General features: G+C 44.9%; 1 protein-coding gene across 1 annotated transcript; it reads right to left on the bottom strand.

The window, feature by feature from the left end:
- Positions 1 to 2983: 2983 nt before the first annotated feature.
- PSMB4 (proteasome 20S subunit beta 4) lies at positions 2984 to 20276 on the bottom strand. Its single transcript, XM_083879006.1, has 7 exons — positions 20108 to 20276; positions 18524 to 18730; positions 13967 to 14113; positions 9522 to 9603; positions 8759 to 8875; positions 6193 to 6281; positions 2984 to 3118 (listed from the first exon to the last, which is right to left on the bottom strand). Exons 1-7 carry the CDS (start codon positions 20257 to 20259, stop codon positions 3106 to 3108), a joined length of 807 nt encoding a protein of 268 aa, XP_083735132.1. The 5' UTR covers positions 20260 to 20276; the 3' UTR covers positions 2984 to 3105.
- Positions 20277 to 21191: the final 915 nt, after the last annotated feature.

The raw sequence follows: 21191 nt of genomic DNA on the forward strand, positions 1-21191 counted from the left end.
GTATTTCCTTGGAATTCTCTCTCGTGGGTGGATTAAATTTTTGTTTTGGGGGGAAAATTTCGGGAATTTTTGGGAATTTTCTCGACTTGTACAATAAATTCCTGATTTTTAGTGGTGGGAATTCAACATCCTTTGTGCCCGAATTTTAATTTTAATTTTGATTTTTTTTTTCCCAAAAAAAGACAAAAAAAAATTTAAAAAATTATTTTAAAAATCCCCGGATTTGTCTCCCAAAAAATTTAAATTTTGGGAATTTTTCTCTTTTCTTTTTTCTCAATTTTTTTGGAATTTAACCCCAAAAAATCCTCGATTTTTTTACAGAAAAAAATTCCTTTGGATCGGCCGCGAAGATTTTCTGATTTTGGGGTTTTTTTAATGAAAAAAATGGGAATTTTGATGAGATTTTGAGGGAATTTTAAGGGATTTTGGGGGAATTTGGGGTTGGGAATTTTGATTCTACTGCCCCACTCCAGAAATTTTTGGGGACTTCGATTTTTCCTCCAGAAAAATAAAAATAATTTGGGCAAAAAACCCCCAAATTATCCTTGGTTTGGGTCGTTAATTATTAATTTTATTTAAATAAAAAAAATTCCTGGAAAAATCCGGGATTTGGGAATAAAACTGTGACAAAAAAACCCGGAAAAATCCGTCAGAAATGAAGAAGAAATTTGGATTTTTTCACTGCCAGCTCGGATTTTTTACCAGAATTTGCATGTTTTTTGGGGAAAAACTTTGGGGTTTTTTTAATTTTCCAAAATTCTTTGGAATTCCCAAATTCCAGAAGCACCTGGCACCTGTTTTTCCAGAGGATTTGTGGAAGTTTTTTGGGATTTTTTTGTTTTTTTTCTCTTTTTTTTTTTTTTTCAGAAGGAAAACAGGAAAAAAAAAATTAAAAATTAAAAAAAAATTTAAATTTTAAAAAAATTAAAAAAAAAAATTATGGATCAGCTTGGAATTGTACAGGAGTGAAAAAACAAAACAAAAAAAGTGGAATAAAAAAAAGCAGGGAAATGGATTTATAAATAAAAACCGTGTTTTTATTGTGGAGAAAAACCAAAATTTTCCTTCATTCGACCGCGAGGTTTGGGGGGGAAAAATCAATTTTAATTATTTGTGTTGAATTAATTCCTCAGGGGCAGAATTTGGGGGGTTTTGGGGAGAAATTTTGGGGTTTTTTAAAGGGAATTTTGGGGAAAAGCTGCTGGAGGAACGTGGGGGGTGGGGAGGGGAAAAATTCCATTTAAATTGGATTTTTGTGCCTTTGGTTCCTGAAATAATCCAGAATTTTAGTGAAATAATCCAAAATTTAGTGAAATTCCCTTATTTTTATTGAAATATTCCAAAATTTTATTGAGATATTCCAATATTTTATTGAAATATTCAAAAAATAAGTGAAATTTCCTAATTTTTTATTGGAATACTCCAATATTTTATTGAAATATTCCAATATTTAGTGAAATTTCCATATTTTTATTGAACTATTCCAATATTTTAAGGAAATTCCCTTGTTTTTATTGAAATATTCCAAAATTTTAAGGAAACTTCCTAATTTTTATTGAAATATTCCAGTATTTCATTGGAAATATTCCAATTATTTAATGGAAATTCTCCTTTATGGAAATATTCCAATTATTTTACAGAATTTAAAAAAATATTTTATGCAATTTTTTAAAGTTTTATGGAAATAATCCAATATTTTATTGAAATATTCCAATATTTTATGGCAAATTCAAAACTTTTATGGAAATATTCCAACATTTTATGGAAAAATTTTTAATATTTTACTGAAATATTCCAATATTTTATTGACATTTCATTAAATTACTGAAATATTCCAATATTTTATGGAATTTCCCCTAATCTACAGAAATATTCCAGCATTTTATGGAAATTTTTCAATATTTTATTTAAATTTCTTTAATTTACTGAAATATTCCAATATTTGATGGAAAAATCCAGATTTTTATTGAAATACTTCAATATTTTAAGGAAAATTGCAGAATTTAATTGAAATATTTCAATATTTTTACCAAAATTTTCCAATATTTTATGGAAAATCCCCAACTTTTATGGAAATATTCCAAAATTTTATGGAAATTCCCTTAATTTACTGAAATATTCCAATATTTTATGGAATAAATAAAAATATTTATGGAAATATTCCAATATTTTATGGGAATTTTTTAAAAAATTATGGAAATTTTCCATTATTTTATAGAAATTTTCAATATTTTACTGAAATTTTCCATTATTTTATGAAAATTTTTCAGTATTTTATTGAAATTCCCTTTAATTTACTAAATTATTCCATAACCTCAGGAAAATCCCCCCGGAATCCATTTGGAGCAGCAAAAAATTCCCCAAAAATTGGGATTTTAACCAAATTTTTTCCCATTTTTTTTCTCTATTCCCAAAAGGAGGATTGGGACCATCCCAGAATTCCCAGAATTCCCAAAAATCTGCAATTTGGGGGAGAATTCCCAGATTTTTTTGATGACTCCAGAAAAACAACCCTTGGAATTCCTGGAATTCCTAAAAAAAACTTTTCCCACCCCAAAAATTCCACGATTTTGGTAAAAAATCAACATTTGGAGCCACAATTTTCACCCAAAATTCCTTAAAATTGACGTTTTTTGGGGAGAATTTCTGCAGTTTTTGAGGATTCCCAAAGCAGAACCTTTGGAATTTCTGGGTTTCATCCCCAAAAAACTTTTCCCACCTCAAAAATTCCACAATTTTTGTAAAAAATGGGATTTGGAGCCACAACTCTCACTCAGAATTCCAGAATTCCCAAAAATCTACAATTTTGGGGGGAGAATTTCCAGATTTTTTTGCTGATTCCAAAAAACAACCCTTGGAATTCCTGGAATTCCTAAAAAAAACTTTTCTTTCACCCAGAATTCCCTGAAAAATGCAATTTTTGGGGTAAAATTCCCAGATTTTCCCGGAGCATTCCCAAAGAACAAACCACAGGGATTATTGGTCAGAAATTATGAATTTTATTCCCAAAAAACGGAGGATTTTGTTGTTCCAGAGGGAGGAAGGGGAGGGATGGAAACGGGAATTCCACACGGGCGGGGCCGGGGCCGGAGCCAATCCCGGAGATCACTCGAAACCTCTGGAAAAAATGGGAAAAATGGGAAAAATGGGGGTTAGAGGGGCAGGAAAAACACCTGGGGGAACACCTGGATGTGCCCAGAACACCTGGAACATCTGGATGTGCCCAGGAACACCTGAAAGTCCCCCTGGATGTCCCCAAGAACACCTGGAACACCTGGAGCACCTGAAAGTCCCCCTGGAACACCTGGATGTCCCCAGAGACACCTGGATGTGCCCAGGAACACCTGAAAGTCTCCCTGGACGTCCCAAGAACACCTGGATGACCCCTGGATGTCACCTGGAACACCTGGATGTGCCCAGGAACAGCTGGAACACCTGAAAGCCCCCCAGGAACACCTGGATGACCCCTGGATGACCCCAGGAACAGCTGGAACATCTGGACATCCCAGAGACACCTGGATGTGCCCCTGGATGTCCCCAGGGACACCTGGATGTCACTCTGGAAGACCTGGATGTGCCCAGGAATACCTGGAGCACCTGAAAGTCCCCTAGGAACACCTGGATGACCCCCTGGATGACCCCAGGAACACCTGGAACACCTGGACATTCCCAGAGACACCTGGATGTGCCCAGGAACACCTGAAAGTCCCCCTGGATGACCCCAAGAACACCTGGACGTTCCCCTGGATGTCACCTGGAGCACCTGGATACCCCCAGGAACACCTGGATGTGCCCAGGAACACCTGGATGTCCCTCAGGGAGCAGGAACTGTCACCCTGGATGTGACCAGGGACACCTGGGTAAACACCTGGATGTGCCCAGGAAATCCTGGATGTCACCCCCGGATGTCCCCAGAGACACCTGGATGTTCCCAAGAACACCTAAAAATCCCCCTGGATGACCCCAAGAACACCTGGATGACCCCTGGATGTCACCTGGAACACCTGGATGTCCCCAGAGACACCTGGATGTTCCCAAGAACACCTGAAAGTCCCCCTGGCTGTCTTGAGGAACACCTGGATGTCCCCAAAAACACCTGGATGTGCCCCTGGATGTCACCTGGAACACCTGGATGGTCCTCAAGGAACAGGAATTGTCACCCTGGACCAAACACCTGGATGTCCCCAGAGACACCTGAACATCCCCAGGATGTCACTTGGAACACCTGGATGTCCCCCAGAACACCTGGATACCCTCTGGAACACCTGGATGTCCCCTGGAACACCTGGATGTCCCCCAGATGTCCCTCCTGAGGGAGCAGGAACTGTCCCACTGAAACACCTGGATGTCCCTGGAACACCTGGATGTGCCCCTGGATGTTACCTGGAGAACCTGGATACCCCCAGGAACATCTGGATGTCCCCAGAACACCTGAAAGTCCCCAGGAACACCTGGAACACCTGGATGTTCCTCAAAGAGATGGAATTGTCACCCAGGAACAGCTGGATACTCCCAGGAACAGCTGGAAGTCTCTCAGGATGTCCCCAGGACACCTGAAACACCTGAAAGTCCCCCAGGATCACCTGGGTCTCACACTTGGATGTCTCCAGAGACACCTGAACATCCCCAGGATGTCACTTGGAACACCTGGATGTCCCCCTAGATGTCACCTGGAGAACCTGGATACCCCCAAGAACACCTGGATGATCCTCAGGGAGCAGGAACTGTCCCCCTGAAACACCTGGATGTCCCTCTAAAACACCTGGATGTCCCTCTAAAACACCTGGATGTCCCCAGAGACACCTGGAACACCTGATGTTCCTCAAGGAGCAGGAATTGTCACCTGGAATACCTGGATGTCCCCCAGGATGTCCCCAGAGACACCTGGATGTTCCTCAAGGAGCAGGAATTGTCACCTGGAACACCTGGATGTCCCCCTGGGTGTCCCTCTGGAATTCCCAAATCCCAATTTTCCAGGTGGGAATTACCTGGATCTCACCCCCTGGATGTCCCAGGACCCTCCCAGGACCCCCAGAATTCCCAAATCCAGGAATTTTCCAGGTGAGAATTTCCTGGATCTCACCCCTGGATGTCTCAAATCCCTTTTTTCCAGGTGAGAGTTTTACCTGGATGTCCCAGGACTCCCAGAATTCCCAAAATCCCGATTTTCCAGTTGGGAATTTTACCTGGATCTCACTCTTAGATGTCCCTGAATTCCCAAAATCCCACCGTTTTCCAGGTGTGAATAATTTTATTTTACCTGGCACTGTGGGTGATGTCCCAGCACCCCCAGGATTCACAAAAATCCTGATTTTCCAGGTGGGAATTTTACCTGGATCTCACCCCTGCATGTCCCAGGAACCCCAGAATTCCCAAATCCAGGAATTTCCCAGGTGTGAATATTGAATTATGTTAATTTACCTGACCACATGAGCAATGTCCCAGAACCTCCAGAATTCCCAAATCCCATTTTTCCAGGTGGAAATTTTACCTGGATGTCCCAGGACCCCCCAGAATTCCCAAAATCCCATTTTTCCAGGTGAGAATTTTACCTGGATGTCCCAGAATTCTCAAAATCCTGATTTTGCAGGTGGGAATTTTACCTGGATCTCACCCCTGGAATTCCCAGGACCCCCAGAATTCCCCAGTCCCAGGTGTGAACCCCCCAGGTGTGAATAATTAATTGTGTTAATTGTACCTGATGCTGTGAGCGATGTCTCAGGACCCCCCAGAATTCCCAAATCCAGGAATTTTCCAGGTGGGAATTTTACCTGGATCTCACTCCAGGACCCCCAGGACCCCCCAAGGTGTGAATAATTGTTTTATTTTACCTGACGCTGTGGGTGATGTCCCAGGACCCCCCAGGATTCCCAAAATCCCATTTTTCCAGGTGGGAATTTTACCTGGATGTCCCAGAATTCCCAAAATCCTCATTTTCCAGGTGGGAATTTTACCTGGATCTCACCCCTAGAATTCCCAAATCCCTTTTTTCCAGGTGAGAATTTTACCTGGATGTCCCAGAATTCCCAAAATCCTCATTTTCCAGGTGGGAATTTTACCTGGAGCTCACTCCAGAACCCCCCCAGGTGTGAATAATTGTTTTATTTTACCTGACGCTGTGGGCGATGTCCCAGGACCCCCCAGGATTCCCAAATCTGGAATTTCCAGGTGTGAATAATGAATTTATTTTACCTGACGCTGTGGGCGATGTCCCAATTGGCCTCCAGGGTGAGGGGCCCCTCCAGCTCCACCCCCTGCTCCGTCACCACGGCCAGCTCGTACTGCGGGGGGAAAACATGGGATTAGGGGGGAAAACATGGGATTCCATGGGAAAAAAACAGGAATTTCAAGGGGAAAAGCACAGGAATTCCATGAGAAAAACACCAGGAATTTCATGGGAAAAAAACTGGAATATAATGGGAGAAAAGCCCAAAATTCCACAGGAAAAAGCCCAGGAATTTCACGGGAGAAAACCCAGGAATTTCACAGAAAAAAAACTGGAATTCCATGGGAAAAAGCCCAAAATTCCTCAATTCAAGATCTGGAATTCCACAGGAAAAAGCCCCCAGGAATTTCAGAGGAAAAACGCCAGGAATTTCATGGGAAAAAAACAGAATTTCATGGGAAAAAAAACCCTGGAATATTACGGGAGAAAAGCCCCAGAATTTCATGGAAAAAAAGCCCAGGAATTACATGGGAAAAAACACCAGAATTTCATGGGGAAAAAAGCCAAACTTCCATGGGAAAAAGCACACGAATTTCATGGGGAAAAAACACCAGAATTTCACGGGAAAAAAAACAGGAATTTCAAGGGGGAAAAAACCTAGAATTTCATGCAAAAAAAAAAAAAAAAAGGAATTTCATGGGAAAACCACCAGAATTTCATAGGAAAAAGCACAGGAATTTCAAGGGGAAAAGCACCGGAATTTCAGGGGAAAAAACCTGGAATTTCAGGGGGAAAGGCCCAGGAATTCCACAGGAAAAAGCCCCAAAATTCCACAGGAAAGAACCCAGGAATTCCTCAGTCCCACACCCAAAAATGATACGGGAAAAAGCCCAGGAATTTCAAGGGAAAAAAACCCCCCAGAATTCCATGGGAAAAATCCCAGGAATTCCACGGGAAAAGCCCCAGAATTCCTCGATCCCAACCCCAGAATTCAAGCGGGAAAAAACCTGGGAATTCCCCAATTCCCGACGCAGAATCCCACAGGAAAAACTCCAGGATTGGGGATGGCTTTGGGATGGATTCCCAGGATTTTGGGATGGGTTTAAGATGGATTTCCCAGGATTTTGGACTGAATTCCCATGAATTTTGGGATGGACTGGGGATGGATTTTAGGGATAAATCCCCAGGATTTAGGGATGGGTTTGGGGATGAATTCCCAGGATTTTGGGATGGATTTTGGGATGAATTCCCATGGATTTTGGGATGGATTGGGGATGGATTTTAGGGATAAATCCCCAGGATTTTGGGATGGATTTGGGGATGAATTCCCGGGATTTGAGAGATTTTGGAGTGAATTCCCGGGATTTTTGGGTGGATTTGGGGATGAATTCCCAGGATTTTGAGGATGGATTTCTGGATTAATTCCCACGATTTTGGGATGGATTTGGGATGGATTTAGGATGTATTTTGGGGTCAATCAGCAGGATTTTGGGTCACACACCCTATTAAAAGAACGAGCGTCCCTGTAGTAGAGGCAGCTCCTGGGGCTGGGATGGATCCATTGGATTTGGGGTGAATCCTATGGATTTTGGGGTGAATTCCCAGGAGTTTGGGATGTATTTGGGGGTGAATTTTCAGGATTTAGGATCACTAACCCTATTAAAGGACCTGGCATCCCTGTAGTGGAGCACCCTGAGGCAGCTCCCGGGGCTGGGATGGATCCATTGGCTCCCATGGATTTGGGGTGAATCCCCAGGATTTCAGGACAGATTCAGGATGTATTTTGGTGTGAATTTTCAGGATTTATGGTCACTAACCCTGTTAAAGGACCGGGAATCCCTGTAGTAGAGCACCCTGAGGCAGCTCTCGGGGCTGGGATGGATCCATTGGATCCCGGGGGGATTTCAGGGTTTTGGGGAGGTATTTAGGATGTATTTGGGGGTGAATTTTCAGGATTTATGGTCACTAACCCTGTTAAAGGACCGGGAATCCCTGTAGTAGAGCACCCTGAGGCAGCTCCTGGGGCTGGGATGGATTCCATGGATTTGGGGTGAATTCCCAGGATTTCAGGGGTGATCTGGGATGGGTTTTTGGGGTGAATCAGGGATATTTATGGTCACTAACCCTGTTAAAAGACCTGGCATCCCTGTAGTAGAGCACCCTGAGGCAGCTCCAGCAGCTCCCGGGGCTGGGATGGATCCTGTGGATTTGGGGTGAATCCCCAGGATTTCAGGACAGGTTTAGGATGTATTTTGGGGTGAATTTTCAGGATTTATGGTCACTAACCCTGTTAAAGGACCTGGCATCCCTGTAGTAGAGCACCCTGAGGCAGCTCCTGGGGCTGGGATGGATCCCGTGGATTTGGGGTGAATCCCCAGGATTTCAGGACAGATTCAGGACAGATTTTGGGGTGGATTGGGGGTATTTTAGGACACTAACCCTGTTAAAGGACCTGGCATCCCTGTAGTAGAGCACCCTGAGGCAGCTCCCGGGGCTGGGATGGAGCCCAAGGATTTGGGGTGAATCCCCAGGATTTCAGGACAGATTCAGGACAGATTTTGGGGTGGATTAGGGGTATTTTAGGACACTAACCCTATTAAAAGAACGAGCATCCCTGTAGTAGAGCACCCTGAGGCAGCGCTCCAGCAGCTCTCGCGCCTCCTCCCGCGTCGGGAGCCGCTCGCGCTCCAGCGCCGCCCGCAGCAACGGCTGGGGGAGAAAATCACACAGAAATCACCAAATCTGGCCAAAATCACACCAGGAGGGGTGAAAGGAGCACAGAGAGATGGTTGAGTTATGGAGAAATGGAGACAGAAAGCAAAAAATTCGGCAGAAATCGGACGGAAAGCGAAAAATTTGGAAAAAATCGCACAGAAATAATACAGAAATCACTAGAAATCATCAAATTTGGCAAAAAATCAGACGTAACAAAAAAATCAGGCAGAAATGATACAAAGATCAAGACAAATCTTCAGGTTCTGCAGAAATCAAAACACTCAGGAAAAAATCACGAAGAAATAATACAAAGGTCGCAACAAAAATTCAGACAGAAGTAACACAAAATTCAGAGAGAAAGGGAAAAAATTCCAGCAAGAAACCACCAGAAATAACAGAAATCACAGAGAAATCATTAATTTATGGAAGAATCAGACAGAAATCAGACAGCAAAAAACTCATCAGGAATCAGAGAGAAATCAAAAAATTCGGCGAAAATCAGGTGGAAATAACACGAAAATCACACGGAAATCATCAAATTCGGCAAAAATCAATTTGAAAAAATTACAAAAAAATTACTAAAAATTCCTGATGAACTGTAGGAACAAAGAAGAAAAAAGGAAAAGGAGCCTGGACTCACCTGGGCCAGGTAAGCCCCGAATCCCGTGGCCAATGACGGCGCCTCGTAGGCCACGCCCAGCATGTCCACATAGCCCAGGAAACTGCGGGGAGAGTAATTAATGATCAATTAATTAATTAATGAAGAGTAGGCCACGCCCAGCATGTCCACATAGCCCAGGAAACTGCGGGGAGAGTAATTAATTATTAATTAATAATTAATTAATGAAGAGCAGGCCACGCCCAGCATGTCCACATAGCCCAGGAAACTGTGGGGAGGGTCATTAATGAACTGTTAATTAATTAATGAAGAGCAGGCCACGCCCAGCATGTCCACATAGCCCAGGAAACTGTGGGGAGGGTCATTAATGAACTGTTAATTAATTAATGAAGAGCAGGCCACGCCCAGCATGTCCACATAGCCCAGGAAACTGTGGGGAGGGTCATTAATTAACTGTTAATTAATTAATTAATGAACCCGAGAACTGTTAATTAATTAATGAACATGGGAAGAGCAGGAACTACCCCAGGAAAAAGCAGGAATTTCCCAGAAAAAAACCAGGAATTTCCCAGAAAAAACTCCAGGAATTTCCATGGAAAAAAATCCTGAATTTCCCTGGAAAAAATCAGGAATTTTCCCGGCAAAGGGGGAGAAATTTCCCCAGGAAAAAGGAGGAGAAATCGCTTTGGGAAAAAAGTAATTTCTCCAAGGAAGGAGCAGGAATTTCCCCATTAAAAAAAAAAAAAAAAAAGTAATCCCCCTGGGAAAAAACCCAAGAATTTCCCTTAAAAAAGGCTGCAATTTCCCTGAAAAAAAAGCTGGAATTTCCCCCAAAAAGCTCAGAAATTCCCCCAGAAAAAAACCCAACAATTTCCCTGCAAAAAAAAAAAAAAAATCAATCCCCCTGGACAAAAAACCAGAATTCCCCCCCAAAAACCCATCAATTCCCCTGAAAAAAACCCAATAATTTCCCTGAAAAAAACCTTCAATTCCTCTGGAAAAAAAAAATCAATTTCCCAGAAAAAAAAAATCAATTTTCCTGGAAAAAACCCAGGAATTTCCCCAGGAAAATACCCAATAATTTCCCAGAAAAAACCATCAATTTTCCTGAAAAAAACCCTACAATTTCCCAGAAAAACCCAAAGATTTCTCTGAAAAAAACTCAATAATTCCCCTGTAAAACCCCATCAATTTCCCTGGGAAAACCCAGGAATTTTCCAGAGAAAAACCCACCAATTCCCCTGAAAAACCCCCAGCAATTTCCCTGAAAAAACCCCATTGATTCCCCTAAAAAAACCCCAGGAATTTCCCTGTAAAAAAGCCAGAATTTCCCTGAAAAAAAAGCCGCAATTTCCCCAAAAAACCCCAGAAATCCCCCAGAAAAAAACCCAATAATTCCCCAGAAAAAACCCAACAATTTCCCTGAAAAAAACCCATCAATTCTCCTGGAAAAAACCCCAGTAATTCCCCTGGAAAAAAGCCGGAATTCCCCTGAAAAAAAGCCGCAATTTCCCCCAAAAAACCCAGAAATTCCCCCAGAAAAAAACCCATCAATTCCCCTGAAAACAACCAATAATTGCCAGAAAAAAACCCCATCAATTTCCCTGGGAAAGACCCAAGAACTTTCCTGGAAAAAACCAAGAATTTCCCAGAAAAAAAAAATCAATTCCCCTGGAAAAAAAAAACAGTAATTCCCCTGAAAAAAACCCAGAAATTTCCCAGAAAAAACCCCAGTAATTCCCCTGAAAAAAAGCCGCAATTTCCCCAAAAAAACCCAGAAATTCCCCCAGAAAAAAAACCCTATCAATTCCCTTGAAAAAAAACAATAATTCCCCTGAAAAAACCCACCAATTTCCCTGAAAAAACCCCAGGAATTTCCCTGAAAAAAAAGCCAAAATTCTCCCCCAAAAAACCCAGAAATTCCCTCAGAAGAAAACCCAACAATTTCCCTGAAAAAACCCCAGTAATTTACCAGAAAAAAACCATCAATTCCCTGGAAAAAAAACCACAGTAATTCCCCTGAAAAAAAAACCAAACAGTAATTTCCTTGAAATATCAGTAATTCCCCTGGAAAAAAACCCAGAATTTTCCCAAAAACACCCATCAATTTCCCTGAAAAAAACCCAGGAACTTCCCCAGAAAAAAAACAGGAATTTCCCAGAAAAAAACCCAGCAATTCCCTTGAAAAAAACCCCAAGAATTTCCCAGAAAAAACTTATCAATTTCCATGGAAAAACCCAGTAATTCCCCTGGGAAAAAACCCAAGAATTTCCCTGAAAAAAAAGCCGCAATTTCCCCCCAAAAAACCCCAGAAATTCCCCCAGAAAAAACCAAACAATTTCCCTGGAATAAAAGACAGAAATTCCCCCAGAAAAAAAAAAAAAAAAAAAAAAAAAAAAAAAAAAAAAAACCACAAAAAAAAAAAAACCAAAAAAAACAGGAATTCCCCTAAAAAAAATCAGGAATGTCCCTGAAAAAAAGCCAAAATCTCCCCCAAAAACCCCAGAAATTCGCCAGAAAAAACCCACCAATTCCCCAGAAAAAACCCAATAATTTCCCACATAAAACCCATCAATTCCCCTGAAAAAAACCAATAATTCCCCTGAAAAACCCCACCAATTCCCCTGAAAAAACCCCATTAATTCCCCTGAAAAAAACCCAATAATTCCCCTGAAAAAAAACAGTAATTCCCCAGAAAAAAAGCCGCAATTTCCCCAAAAAACCCAGAAATTTGCCAGAAAAAACCCAACAATTTCCCTGAAAAAACCCCAAGAATTTCCCAGAAAAAACTTATCAATTTCCATGGAAAAAACCCAAGAATTTCCCAGAAAAAAAAATCAATTCCCCTGGAAGGAAAACAGGAATGCCCCTGAAAAAAAGCCACAATTCCCCTGAAAAAAAGCCAGAATTTCCCCAAAAAAACCCAGAAATTCCCCCAGAAAAAAAACCATCAATTCCCCTGAAAAAACCCACCAATTCCCCTGAAAAAAACCCAGTAATTCCCCTGAAAAAAAGCCGAAATTTCCCCCAAAAAAACCAGAAATCCCCCAGAAAAAAACCCTATCAATTCCCTTGAAAAAAAACAATAATTCCCCTGAAAAAACCCACCAATTCCCCTGAAAAAAACCCAATAATTCCCCTGAAAAAACCCACCAATTCCCCTGAAAAAAACCCAATAATTCCCCTGAAAAAAAGCCGGAATTTCCCCAAAAAAACTCCAGAAATTCCCCCAGAAAAAACCCATCAATTCCCCTGAAAAAAACCCAATAATTCCCCTGAAAAAACCCACCAATTCCCCTGAAAAAACCCCAGTAATTCCCCTGAAAAAAAGCCGCAATTTCCCCAAAAAACCCAGAAATTCCCCCAGAAAAAAACCCATCAATTCCCCTGAAAACAACCAAGAATTCCCAGAAAAAAACCCCATCAGTTTCCCTGGGAAAGACCCAAGAACTTTCCTGGAAAAAAACCAGGAATTTCCCTGGAAAAGAAAGCCGGAATTTCCCCAGAAAGAAACATCAATTCCTCTGGAAAAAAAACCCCAAGAATTTCCCAGAAAAAAACCACAAAAATTCCTCTGAAAAAAGTCATCAATTCCCCTGAAAAAAACCCAGACATTTCCCAGAAAAAACCCATCAATTCTCCTGGAAAAAACCCAGTAATTGCCCTGGAAAAAAACCCAGTAACTTCCCTGAAAAATCCCATCGGTTCCCCTGAAAAAACCCAATAATTCCTCTGGAAAAAAACCCAAGAATTTCCCTGAAAAAAGCCGGAATTTCCCCCAAAAAACCCCAGAAATTCTCCCAGAAAAAACCCAACAATTTCCCTGGAATAAAACACAGAAATTCCCCCAGAAAAAAAAAAAAAAAAAAAAAAAACCCAAAAAAAACCCAGGAATTCCCCTAGAAAAATCAGGAATGTCCCTGATAAAAAGCCGCAATTTCCCTGAAAAAAAGCCGCAATTTCCCAAAAAAACCCAGAAATCCCCCAGAAAAAAACCCAATAATTTCCCAGAAAAAACCCATCAATTCCCCTGAAAAAACCCAACAATTTCCCTGAGAAAACCCAACAATTTCCCAGAAAAAACCATCAATTCCCCTGTAGAAAAAAAAACAAACAATAGTAATTCCCCTAAAAAACCCCAGGAATTTCCCTGAAAAAAGCTGCAATTTCCCTGAAAAAAAGCCGGAATTTCCCCAAAAAACTTCAGAAATCCCCCAGAAAAAACCCATCGATTCCCCTGAAAAAACCATCAATTCCCCTGAAAAAAACCCAGTAATTTCCCTGAAAAAAAAGGCCAAAATTCTTCCCCAAAAAAACCCCAGAAATTCGCCAGAAAAAACCTAATAATTCCCCTGAAAAAACCCACCAATTCCCCAGAAAAAACCCAATAATTTCCCACATAAAACCCATCAATTCCCCTGTAAAAAACCCAGAAATCTCCCCGAAATCCCCATGAGAGGCCGTACGTGTCCCCGCCGTAGACGCCGGCGATGAGCACCGTGTTCCACAGGGGGTTGATCTTGGAGCGCCGGTTGTAGAGAACCCGCGTGAGCCACGAGTGCAGAGCCCGCGGGCTGTAACTGTGCCCGTCCCCCAGCAGCTCCTCGTCGATCCTGGAATTACAGGGAATTCTCTGGGATTTTCGTGGAATTTTCATGGAGAGGAGCGAAAAAATCGCGGCGCGATTCCGAGATTTGGGCGTCAAAAAATGCGGTTGAATTTGGGGATTTGGTGGCGAAAAAACACCAAGAAATTCCAAGATTTATGGTCAAGGAATTCCAAGGAATTTCAGGGGTTTGTGGTCAAGGAATTCCAAGGAATTCAGGGATTTGCGGTCAAGGAATTCAGGGATTTGTGTTTAAGGAATTCCAAGGAATTCCAGGATTTGTGGTCAAAGAGTTCTTGGGATTGGCTCCCAAAAAAAACGCGGTGGAATTCGGGGATTTGGCGGTCAAAAAACACCAAGAAATTCCAAGATTTGTGGTCAAGGAATTCCAAGGAATTCAGGGATTTCTGATCAAGGGATTCCAATGATTTGTGGTCAAGGAATTCCATGATTGGGGCAAAGGAATTCTTGGGATTGGCGCCCAAAAAAAGCGCAGTGGAATTCAGGGATTTGGAGGTTAAAAAACACCCAAGAAATTCTGGGATTTGTGGTCAAAGAATTCCTTGGAATTCCGGCATTGGGAGCTCAAGGAATTCCAAGGAATTCCAAAGATTTATGGCCAAGGATTTGTGGTCAAGGAATTCAGGGATTGGCACCCAAAAAAGCCGATTTTCCACAGTGGAATTTGGGGATGGAACACCGAGAAATTCTGGGATTTGTGGCCAAGGAATTCCAAGGAATTCCAAGGATTTGTGGTCAAGGAGTTCTTGGGATTGGCTCCCAAAAAAACCGCGGTGGAATTCGGGGATTTGGCGGTCAAAAAACACCAAGAAATTCCAAGATTTGTGGTCAAGGAATTCCAAGGAATTCTGGGATTTCTGGTCAAGGGATTCCAAGGATTTGTGGTCAAGGAATTCTTGGGATTGGCGCCCAAAAAAACACAGCGGAATTTGGGGATGGAACACCGAGAAATTCAGGGATTTGTGGCCAAGGAATTCCAAGGAAATCCAAGGAATTCCAGGATTTGTGGTCAAGGAATTCTTGGGATTGGCTCCCAAAAAAACCGCGGTGGAATTCGGGGATTTGGCACCAAGAAATTCCAAGATTTGTGGTCAAGGAATTCCAGGGGTTTGTGGTCAAGGAATTCCAAGAAATTCAGGCATTGGGAGGTCAAGGAATGCCAGGATTTGTGGTCAAGAAATTCCAAGGAATTCAGGGATTGGAGCTCAAGGAATTCCAAGGATTTGTGTTTAAGGAATTCCAAGGAATTCTTAGGATCGGCGCCCAAAAAGCCACAGTGGAATTTGGGGATGGAACGCTGAGAAATTCAGGGATTTGTGGTCAAGGAATTCCAAGGAATTCAGGGATTGGAGCTCAAGGGATTCAGGGATTGGAACTCAAGGAATTCCAAGGATTTGTGGTCAGGGAATTCCGGGATTGGAGCAGAGCAATTCTTGGGATCGGCGCCCAAAAAAAAAACTGTGATGGAATTTGGGGATGGAATGCCAAGAAATTCAGGGAATTGTGGTCAAGGAATTCCAGGATTTGTGCTCAAAGAACAACAAGGAATTCCAGGATTTGTGGTCAAGGAATTCCAAGGATTTGTGGGCAAAGAAATTCAGGGAATTGTGACCAAGGAATTCCAGGGATTGGAGGTCAAAGAATCCCAAGGATTTGTGTTTAAGGAATTCCAAGGAATTCAGGGCTGGAACACCAGGAAATGCAGGGATTGGAGCTCAAGGAATTCCAGGATTTCTGGTCAAGGAATTCCAAGGATTTGTGGTCAGGGAATTCTGGGACCGGAGCAGAGCAATTCTTGGGATTGGTGCCCAAAAAAAAACTGTGGTGGAATTTGGGGATGAACACTGAGAATTTGGGATGGGAAATTCTGGAATTCCTGTGGGATTCTGAAATTGTAAAATTATGGAATTCCTGGGAATCCAGCTGGGATTGTTGGGATGGGAAATTCCCAAATCCCTGGGAATCGATTTGGGATTTTGAGATGGGGAATTCCCAAATCCCCAGGAATCAATTCGAGATTTAGGAACAGGAAATTCCCAAATCCCTGGGGATTGATTTGGGATTTTGGGATGGGAAATCCCAGAATTCCTGAGCAATCTTGGGATGGCAAAACTCTGAAATTCCTGGGAATCAAATCGGGATTTTGAAACAGGAAATTCCCAAACCCCCAGGAATCAATTTGGGATTTGGGGACGGGAAATGCCCAAACCCCTGGGAATCAATTTGGGATTTTGAGATGGAAAATTCCAAAATCCCCAGGAATCGATTTGGGATTTGGGGACGGGAAATTCCCAAATTTCTGGGAATTAATTTGAGATTTTGAGATGGGCAATTCCCCAAGGATTCCCCCCAAACCCCCAGTGAACCCTTACACCATCTGAAACTCAGATTTTGAGACAGGAAATTCCCAAATCCCCAGGAATCTATTTGGGATTTGAGGATGGGAAATTCCCAAATCTCCGGGAATTGATTTGGGATGTTGAGATGGGAAATCCCAGAATTCATGTGGAATCTTGGGATGGGAAATTCCCAAATCTCCAGGAATTGATTTGGGATTTTGAGATGGGAAATCCCAGAATCCCCAAGGTATTTCGGGATGCCAAAACTCCAGGAATTCCCAGGAATCAGTCTGGGATTTAGGGACTGGAAATGCTGGGATTTTAAGATAGGAAAGCCTGGAATGTCTCAGGGATTCTGGGATGTCAAAACTCCAGAAATTCCCAGGAACTGATCTGGAATTTTGAGATGGAAATTCCCAAAATCCTGGGAGAATCAATTTGAGATTTTGACCCAGAAAATTCCCGAACCCCCAGGAATCCATTTCAGATTTTGGAATGGGTAATTCCCAAATGATTCCCCCCAAACCCTCAGGGAACCCTTACACCATCTGAAACTCTGGGATTTTGGAACAGGAAATTCCCAAATCCCTGAGAATTGATTTGGGATTTTGGAACAGGAAATTCCCAAATCCCTGAGAATTGATTTGGGATTTTGGAACAGGAAATTCCCAAATCCCTGGGGATTGATTTGGGATTTTGGGATGGGAAATTCCCAGAATTCCTGAGAGATTCTGGGATGGCAAAACTCCAAAATTCCTGGGAATCAAATTGGGATTTTGAAACATGAAATTCCCAAACCCCCAGGAATCGATTTGGGATTTTGAGATGGAAATTCCCAAATCCCCGCGAATCAATCTGGGATTTTTAGATGGGAAATCCCAGAATCCTCGAGGTATTCTGGGATGGGAAATTCCCAAATCTCCGGGAATCAATATGGGATTTTGGGATAAGAAATCCCAGAATTCCTGAGGCATTTTAGGATGTCAAATCTCCAAAATCCCTGGGAATCAATTAATTTTGAGATGGAAATTCCCAAATCCCCAGGAATCGATCTGGGATTTGGGGATGAGGAATTCCGAAGATATTCTGGGATGTCAAATCTCTGAAATTCTTGGGAATCAATCTGAGATTTTGAGATGGAAATTCCCAAATCCCCGGGAGAATCAAACCGCGATTTTGACCCAGGAAATCCCCAAACCCCCGGGAATCAATTTGAGATTTCAGAACAGACAATTCCCCAAGGATTCCCCTCCAAAATTCCAAGACCCCTTACACCATCTGAAACTCTGGGATTTTGAGACAGGAAATTCCCAAATCTCTGAGAATCAATTTGGGATTTTGAGATGGGAAATTCCCAAACCCCCAGGAATCCATTTCAGATTTTGGAACAGGCAGTTCCCAAAGGATTCCCCTCCAAAATCCCCAGGGAATTCTTAAACCATCTGAAACTCTGGGATTTTGGGATGGGGAATTCCTGGGAATCAAACTGGGATTTTGAGATGGAAATTCCCAAATTCTCAAGAATCAAACTGGGATTTTGGAACAGGAAATTCCCAAATCCCCAGGAATCTATTTGGGATTTTGAGATGAGAAATTCCCAAAACCCTGGGAGAATCAATTTGGGATTTTGAAATGGAAAAATTCCTAAATCCCTGGGAATCAAACTGAGATTTTAAGATAGGAAATCCTGGAATTCCCAAGGGATTTTGAGATGCCAAAACTCCAGGAATTCCCAGCAATCAAAATGCAATTTTGGGATGGAAAATCCCCAAACCCCCCGGGAATTGATTCGAGATTTCAGAACAGACAATTCCCCAAGGATTCCCCTCCAAAATTCCAAGACCCCTTTACACCATCTGAAACTCTGGGATTTTGAAACGGGAAATTCCCAAATCCCTGGGAATCAATGGGGGATTTTGGAACAAGAAATTCGCAAATCCCCGGAAATCCATTTCAGATTTTGACCCAGAAAATCCCCAAACCCCGGGGAATTGATTCGAGATTTCAGAACAGACGATTCCCCAAGGATTCCCCTCCAGGATTCCAATCCCCCTTACACCATCTGCTCGAGGAGCTGTTTGAGGTGCTGGAAATCCGCCAGGTCCCCCGAGGCCCCCAGCACGGTGGAGTCGTTGACCTTCAGGATGCGGGAGACGCCGCGGAACCGCGCCAGGGACCCGTAGGAGCCCACGGTGTCCGCGGCCAGCATCACCCCCCCGGAGAACTTCAGCCCCAGCACCGACGTCCCCGTCACCATCGGGCTCCTGACGGGCAGGAATGACAGCTTGAGTCACGGTTTGGGTCCAGTTTGCCCAGTTTGGGGCCCAGTTTGGGTCCAGTTTGCCCATTTCGGGCCCCTGGAGTCTCCCCGGCATTCTTGGATTTTTCTGTTCCTTTCCCAAATCCCCCTCAGACCCCAAATCCCCTCCCAGTTACACCAGTTTGGCTTCCAGTTTGGGTCCCAGTTACACCAGTTTGAGTCCCAGTTTGGGTCCCAGTTACACCAGTTTCAGTCCCAGTTTGGGTCCAGTTTGCCCATTTCAGGCCATTGGAGTCTCCCCGGCATTCTTGGATTTTTCTGTTCCTTCCCAAATCCCCTCAGACCCCAAATCCCCTCCCAGTTACACCAGTTTGGATCCAAATTCCTCCCAGTTTGGCTCCCAGTTTGAGTCCCAGTTTAACCAGTTTGGGTCCAGTTTGGGTCCAGTTTGCCCATTTCGGGACACTGGAGTCTCCCCGGCATTCCCAGATTTTCTGCTCCTTCCCAAATCCCCTCAGACCCCCAAATCCTCTCCCAGTTTGGCTCCCAGTTACACCAGTTTGAATCCTGGTTTACCCAGTTTGAGTCCCAGTTTGCCCAGTCTGGGTCCCAGTTTGCCCATTTCAGGCCACTGGGGTCTTTCCCAGCATTCCTCGATTTTTTTCTCTTTCCATTTTTCCTTTCTCAAATCCCCTCAGACCTCAAATCCCCTCCCAGTTACACCAGTTTGGGTCCCAGTTTTAGTCCCAGTTACACCAGTTTGGGGCCCAGTTTGACTCCCAGTTTGGGTCCTGGTTCATCCCAGTTTGCCCATCCCGCACCCCTGGGGTCTTTCCCAGCATTCCCCGATTTTTCTCCTCCCCAGGGACTCTCCCCATCCCCTCCCCTCCCCAAATCCCCTCATCCCCCCCCAGTCCCCCCCATTTCCCTCATGGACTCCCCCCGGTGTCCCCATTTCCTCCCCATCCCCTCAGCCCTCCCGCCCTCCTCCCCAAATCACCCTCAGGACCTCTCCTCAAATCCCCTCATTCCCCCCAAATCCCCCCATTCCTCTCAAATCCCCCCATTCCCTCCAAATCCCCACATTCCCCAAATCCCCCCATTCCCCTCATTCCCCCCATTCCCATTTCCCTCATTCCCCTCAAATCCCCCCAATCCCCAAATCTCCCCACTTCCCTCATTCCCCCCCATTCCCCTCATTCCCTCCAAGTCTCCCAAATCCCCTCATTCCCCAAAAATCCCCTCATTCCCCCCATTCCCCCCAGATCCCCTCATTCCCCCCAAATCCCCCCAGATCCCCCCATTCCCTCCAGATCTCCCCATTTCCCCCCCATTTCCCCTCAGCCCTGGGGCCCTCCCGGCTCTCCCGCCGTGCCCTCACAGTGTGCGGGTGGCGGTCCCCGCGGCGGGCCCGGTGGCGGTGCCGGCTCCCCGGAAGGTGTCCCTTTGTCCCCAAGCCTTGGGGATGTAGATCTGGCCCGGGGCCGGGCCCCCGGCCCAGAACGGCGGCGGCGCTGCAGCCCCGGCCTCCATCTTAGTCACGCCGCGATCGCGCCTGCGCCGACGACACGCGGCCCCTCCCGGCCACCGTACGAAAGGGGCGTGGCTTCACCGCCATTTTGAGCGTGGCGAAAATAGCGGTGAGGGGCGCGGTTCCCTCCTCAAGATGGCGGCCCCGCCACGTGACGCGGCACCGGTGGGGTGTGGGCGGGGCTTGGCGGGGAGGGCGCGCCAAAGGGGCGGGGCTTGGGCCGGGAACAGCCAATCAGCGGCGAGGGGCGGGGCCTGGGCAAAGGTAACAGGTTGCGGTGGCTGCGGCGGGAGCGGGCGGTGAGTGCGGGGGGGGAACCGGGAAACGGGCCCGGGACAGCGGGAAACGGGGCTGGGGACAGCGACACAGGGCTGGGGACATCACAGAGGGGTGGAGGGACATGGGGCAGGGGGCTGGGGATAGCGGGCAGGGGTCCAGGTACACCGGGCAGGGGGCCAGGTACACCCGGCAGGGAGGGGACACCGGGAAACGGGGCCTGGGGACACCGGACAGGGGCTGGGGACAGCGACACAGGGCTGGGGACATCACAGAGGGGTGTGGGGACAGCGGGCAGGGGGCTGGGGATACAGGGCAGGGGTCCAGGTACACCGGGCAGGGGGCCAGGTACACCCGGCAGGGAGGGGACACCGGGAAACGGGGCCTGGGGACTCCGGACACCGCCTTGGGGACATCGACAGGAGGCTGGGGACATCGTACGGGGGTGTAGGGACATGGGGCAGGGGTCTGGGGATAGCGGGCAGGGGTCCAGGTACACTGGGCAGGGGGCCAGGTACACCGGGCAGGGAGGGGACACCGGGAAATGGGGCCTGGGGACACCGGACAGGGGCTGGGGACAGCGACACAGGGCTGGGGACATCACAGAGGGGTGTGGGGACACCGGGCAGGGGGCTGGGGATGTTAGACAGGGGTCCAG

The sequence above is a fragment of the Zosterops lateralis genome (assembly GCF_965231275.1).
Source record: "Zosterops lateralis genome assembly, chromosome: 27".
Taxonomy (NCBI): Eukaryota; Metazoa; Chordata; class Aves; order Passeriformes; family Zosteropidae; genus Zosterops; species Zosterops lateralis.